This window comes from Montipora foliosa, chromosome 6 (genome assembly GCF_036669935.1).
Source record: "Montipora foliosa isolate CH-2021 chromosome 6, ASM3666993v2, whole genome shotgun sequence".
Classification (NCBI taxonomy): Eukaryota; Metazoa; Cnidaria; class Anthozoa; order Scleractinia; family Acroporidae; genus Montipora; species Montipora foliosa.
In genome coordinates, this window is record NC_090874.1 from 65096205 (window position 1) to 65102304 (window position 6100).

The 6100-nt window shown below is 38.3% G+C and overlaps 1 protein-coding gene across 2 annotated transcripts in view; it reads right to left on the reverse strand.

Moving 5' to 3' along the window:
* The window catches only part of LOC138008162 (uncharacterized), a 20059-nt gene extending 14135 nt beyond the window's left edge, over nucleotides 1-5924 (reverse strand). For both annotated transcript variants that reach the window (XM_068855391.1, XM_068855390.1), the window contains exons 1-5: nucleotides 5852-5924; nucleotides 4943-5032; nucleotides 3943-4008; nucleotides 1681-1731; nucleotides 1501-1576 (exon numbers count right to left, since the gene is read on the reverse strand). In XM_068855391.1, coding sequence (XP_068711492.1) covers nucleotides 1501-1576; nucleotides 1681-1731; nucleotides 3943-4008; nucleotides 4943-5032; nucleotides 5852-5923 — 355 coding nt within the window. In that variant the 5' untranslated portion in view covers nucleotide 5924. The remainder of the gene's footprint in view (nucleotides 1-1500; nucleotides 1577-1680; nucleotides 1732-3942; nucleotides 4009-4942; nucleotides 5033-5851) is intronic.
* Between the last annotated feature and the right edge of the window lie 176 nt (nucleotides 5925-6100).

Sequence of the window (6100 nt, forward strand, 5' to 3'; positions counted from 1 at the left end):
TAGGAATTCATCCATACTTATTCGCACTATTTTAGTCTTTTCCTTTATTATGCATTGAAAACTGATCACCCAATGTGTTAAATGTGCATTTGGTTGTGTTTGTCTTGATTTATCCATCGCTGAAATGAAAAAATCTAGCGAAAATTCTGAGTTCATTCAAAGACTCGACATCACTCGGCCACATCGCGACTCAAACCAAAATTTGCTTGTTCTCAATGTAGCGTTATTCCATAATCCACCATGACACAGGAGGAAAGCAGAAAAGAAAGGTAAAAGAGATAATTGTAGCCGCATTTTTTGTTTATGAACCAATTCCCCTTAGCGGATTTACACTCGCTAGAATCCAAGGAATCTAAACAAAATGGTTCAAATTCCCAGTAAGGATAAAGAGGATTCACTGATTCGTATTCATGGTATAAAATAAGAAATTCCTCCTCGCTAATTGAACCTTCTGCAAAAGAAATTACAAGAGAATTTCTCGCCTCTTCAAAAGACATGTTTATTCCACCGTCCTACGGTCGTGTTGGCCGAATCTTAAGTTAAAAATTTTCGCGCCTTTCTACCGTACTAGTTCAAAGTCTCCGGTATACGCATCCAACCGTCCCAGCCTACCGTTGTCCACTATCTTAAAGTCCCTATTAAAACCAGTCTGGCATCTCAGCGAAGAAACAGACACTCGCACTTTCGTTCATTTCCATTTCAAAGATCTTGAAATTATTTAGCTTCAGAAACGTTTCGAAAAAAAGTGAAATTCCTTCATATTCGACAAAACTTACAAAGACTGCTAAGGCAATTCATGCAGAAGAACCGACCGATAATATAATTATGCACATGCTAATTCTTCTGTTTCATACGTAATGAAATGTGACACTTGTTTTTGAAACGCAGTGAAACGCTTTTTTTTTAAACGCATTTGAAACATGTTTGAAACTGTTTGAAACGCGTTTAAATTTGTTTGAAACACTGTTTTGAAACGCGTTTGGGAAGAAATGGTCTAAGCATCCTTTTCATATGGACGGTCACAAATGAAATCAATGCCCACCAATTCTTCTAACCTTGGAAGTCCTGAAGACAAACATCATCCTGAGCCAGATGTTTTAACAAACAACTTTCTATCTTGAGAAAGACTACTCCTACGAGGGAGACTTTCTTTGAAAATGAAGCAAAATTTTAAAACAATGAATAAGAAATGAAAGGAAATTCAAACAGGCTGGAGGGCTGGAACACTCAATTGCTTAACTATCAATTTCCAAGCTTTGTAATTTCAAATAACCATTTCTTGACCGCGAGTATCACATAACCTGAAACCCTGCCATCAAAGAAATTTTGGCTGTCATCCGATAAGAAGAAATGGCAAATGGAAATACATGTACACCTGTGTCTAAACTGTGTCCATCAATTCACTGACGTGATGGACTACAAGCAAAGAAAGGGCTATAGACACACAGAAGTAACAACGTTCTTCCTTGGCAATTTCTTTCTTATCCTACAATATCGTACATCGGAAAAACCCTTTTGATTGTTTAGGCTGTTGAGTGAGCCGGACTGCGTTGGAAGCTTGTGGCCTTGATTGTTCCTATGAACAAAGAAAACGAGAGATTGAAGAGAATTCAAGGATTTTGCAATGTTCACCACACCACAAGCAACTTCTTCGTAATACTGTTTTACAATTGAACTTACGAATTTCTTGTCCATTTTAAGTTTCATATTTCTTGCAAGAGTAAAAAATGCCTGTAGAATGATAGCAAACACAGTTAACCCCGTGTAAATATGCACGAAGGTGATCATTTGGATTACACCGAGTCACATCTGGAATACAAAGACAAACCTTGAGACTGACGTTCAAGTACAAACAACTACGACTGCCCATTTTCTTCTGAGCACAGATACTCAAAACTTTACTACTGCTCAAGAGAAAAGGTACACTTAACTAAAGCTAATAAAATTCTTTGTTTCATTTTCATTCCCAAAGGGCCTAATCCTTTGGGTCTTCGATGATAAAAACCTCTACATTCTTCAGGAGTGTGAAGTAACAGAATCAATGACCTCTGACCCTTCTGTGCAGTTTTGAAAATTTGAAACAATTATGGCTGCCAACAATAGGCCATTTTACAGTTGTTTGCTCAGTGACCTAGCCTATGAATGGCTGCGAGGCTGCCGGTGACCTTGTATTGATACAGACCTCACTTCTGTTATCATGTAAATTGTGTAATTGTAATTCTAATTAGTCCACATTAACATAAGAAAAGCACAAAAGTTTGTATCAAAGCAGGGTCACCGGCAGCCTCGCCTCCATTCTTAGGCCAGGTAACTTCACTACAACTGTAAAATGGTCTATTACAGAAATGGCTCACCAATACCACTGCATAAATCTGAAACTTGGCAGATATCACTACCATTCATGATTGGTAATTTACAGCCTAATAATGTAAAATGCAATCTAAGTACTATGAAAACCACCAATCTGTGGAATATGTGGAAATTTGTGTCTCTGCCCCGCCCACTTTCGCTTTTAAATAGTTCAAATTCTTAAAGGGGCTAGGTCACGCTATTTTAGGTAATTTTGTTTAATTTTGTTAATTATGAGCTCTAAACGTCAAATTGGCAGAGCAAGAGTCTTTCATTTGCAAAATCACGGCCACATAACTGAGAATGATTTTCCAGCTGTGTAAATCACATTTTGATACAGACTGATATAAATTTGAAAAAAGGTGGGCCGACCTTTTTCAAATTTACCCAAATTCAATCCATTTCAATCCTCTCCAGTTTTGTCCATCCATGTCCCTTCTTGGCTTCCCTGTGTTTTGTTACAGTACTTCTATAGTTTTGAATAGTTATTTTGATATTTTAGTTAATTATATAACCGTTCGATCAGTGCTGAAATTGCCTAAAATTGCGTGACCTAGCCCCTTTAAGAGGTATTGGCAGAACTGAGCGCAAATGGAGGCTATATAATCGTGGAAAAGCTATCGGAGAAGACTTGAGAATGAATACAAGACATTATCAAAAAAAGGGGAAGACTTCACAACAGGTTTATTTGTGGGAAGTTTTTCTGCGATTGCCAAAGAAAACAGAGAAATTTTGAAAACACGTTTTTCCACTGTTGCGGCGCTATACATTGGAACGCTGTCTCGACTCATTTTACGTGCCAGCGTACTGATTTCGTAAAGTGAAGAAGGATTTATATTTTAAGGAACTTCATTTTAGCGCACAGTCGGTCCAGACGCTGCCTAGGCATTATCAAGATTTTAAATGCTTTTAAACATTTTATATTTTATGCCTTAATTGCTGTAGTCTATTATTTTATTTAGATGTTAATATGTGAACTTTTGAATATCTCTTAGCCTAGAAATTAATTAATATTCTCTTTTTTATCTTTTACAATATGTGATCTGTAAGTAATGTTATCCCTATACTAATATAGCTTCATATTGTAATTATTTTCACACAACCGCACAAGCTCTGAGCTTTAAACCCTATCGTGTTTAAATAAAGGATATGATGATGATGATGTAGAGCCTGTGGGACAGGAATTGCATTAAAATGTTAACGAAAGTAGCAGGGCAGTGACTCGGTCATTCAGGCCCATTCCACAGATCGGTGGTTTTCGTAGTACCCCACAGGAAAGTAAATTGATTAGCAACATCTCTATGACCTCAAAAATTTGTTTTCCCGAAAACAAAAAGTAATTAACCCTTTCAGTCTTGAGAGTGAGTCTTGCATATTTTACTCTGTTAAACACCAGAGGGTGTCAAAGAGGGCCGCTTCAGGGAAGAATAGACCAAGGACCTTATAAAAGCCATCAGTTTCACACATGAACAAAACTCTTAATGAAGTCTTGCCAACATATTTACATATAGTGTACAACTTGTTCCATAATAATTATTTCCTGGTCACCTTACATGTACTTGGCGTTCGAGATAAAACGAAGCCCTTACTCACCTCTTCTACATTAATAAGGGCTTTTGCACTTGTTTCCATGAATTTTATCCCATATTCTGTGGCCAACTGAAGAGGTGGTACGAAATACAGTACAGTATTAACAAATATTCATCAAGTCCACACTCATAGATAAGCCACACCCCCAAAATTTCAATCATGATTTTGAGAAAATAATAAAAACTTGAAAAAAGCACTCTAGCAAAAACGTTTTGCTTGTTGTTAGTTGTTACTGATAAACGTGCCGAAATCTAAAGCTGTGTATTTGCAGGGACCTCAAAAAGTTAATCAACTCTTAAAAATACCTTTTTCAAAGCTTATCTTTAATTGATTTCCCTGTAATTCTTGGTGCTGATGACACTTGTCTTCATTTTTAAAGCCCAAAGTTGAAATAAAACGATGAAATTTGAGTGAAAATAAAGCGCATGGAAACAAAACGTTTGCTTGGTAACCACACAGTTATTTGCAGAAGGAAGTCTGGACCGAGTCACGTTGTAAACAACATGGATGTCAGCCATGTTTATAAAAATGTATGGAAGCCATCGATCAGAAAAAAAGGTGGCGCTTAACCACCTCATGGGCAAACATGCCATGCAAGTAATGAAGGGCAACAAAACAGTTGGTCATTTGCCGCGTGAGGTCTCCCGAATAGCGTGGTATTTTCTCGCACACAGTGGAGTTTGGGTGATTGGTTGAAGAATATGTTCAATCTTTATTTACTAAAGGTTTTAAGTGTTTTTTGTGACCCCATACCAGCCAGTTTACAGCCTCAAAGAAATGGTCTCATAAGATAAGCCACACCCACGATTTTGAGCCCAATATTTCAGCAAAAAGATACATGTAGGTGCGAATTCTCAGTAACTCAAAAACAAATACGAAATATTTTGAAATGCAACCAAAGGGATGCTGAATGTAAGAACACCTGATTAGGGTTTAGGGTTTTGAAAAACTTTCCACTAATGGTGTTGGTACTGTAAGCATATCTGTTAACCAATTTAAGTACCTGTGTTCCTCGTTCTTTTGATACAACTCTCCTGTCCTCCATGTCGCATTTGTTTCCTAGCACCATTTTTTCAACATCAGATGAGGCATGCTACAATATATCAAATTCACAATTTGAAGAATGCTGCCAATGCAAACAGAAGACCATACAATACAATACATACTTAATGACCCGCTCCCCACAGGGGTTTTAGGGCCATGAAACACAACGAAACAACAGAACAGAACAACAACAACAACTGTTAAGAATCCCAACTGGCCGGAGGCAAACCAGTTGGCTTTTTACAAGTGCAGCTGGGAAGTTGAACCAGGGACTACCAGGATCAAATTCAACCAGTGGTTAGAGCGGGTCTTGAACCCTGGATCTCCTGATCTCAAGGCAAGGGCATGTACTAAAACCAGGAACACCAGAACACTCCGGAACACCCCGAACACTCCGGAAAACCCTGGAAGTAACCCAAAACCCTCAGTTTGGCTAACCCTAGGCCTAGCTAGGCCTTAAGTTGGTTCTTAGGCCTAGGGTTAGCACACCGGAACACTCCGGAACACCCGGAACACCCTGTTAGTCCTCAATTTGGCTAACCCTAGGCCTAAAAACCAACTTAAGGCCAAGCTAGGCCTAGGGTTAGCCAAATTGAGGGTTTTGGGTTACTTCCAGGGTGTTCCGAAGTGTCCCGGGGTGTTCTGGGGTGTTCCGGTGTTCCTGATTTTAGTACATGCCCAAGGCATGCGCCCTAACCACTGGGCCGCACTGCCTCCTCCATGTCTACAAAATAAAACAAGAAGAAACACTGTAATACTGACATGGATAAAACAGGTCGAGTTATTGACAGCTTTGTATGAATATGCTGCTAGCATTTAACAGGCCCACATGAGCAAGTTTGTGTATGTATTACATGTATATTCCCACCTTTTCAATGTTTCTAATCCAGTCCTTGACGTTCTCAAATGACTTTTCATTTGTGATGTCATACACAAGCATGATTCCCTAAGAATGAAAATTGTATTTTTTTAAATTATCCACACGATGACATTAAGGTCACAAGTACAGCCCTTTGTTTATTTTAGCTGGAGGTGTTTTAAAGAGACAATACTCAAGCACACAATGGAAACTATACAAAATCTTTCTGCAAAAATAGTTTGATGAATTTCATCTTTT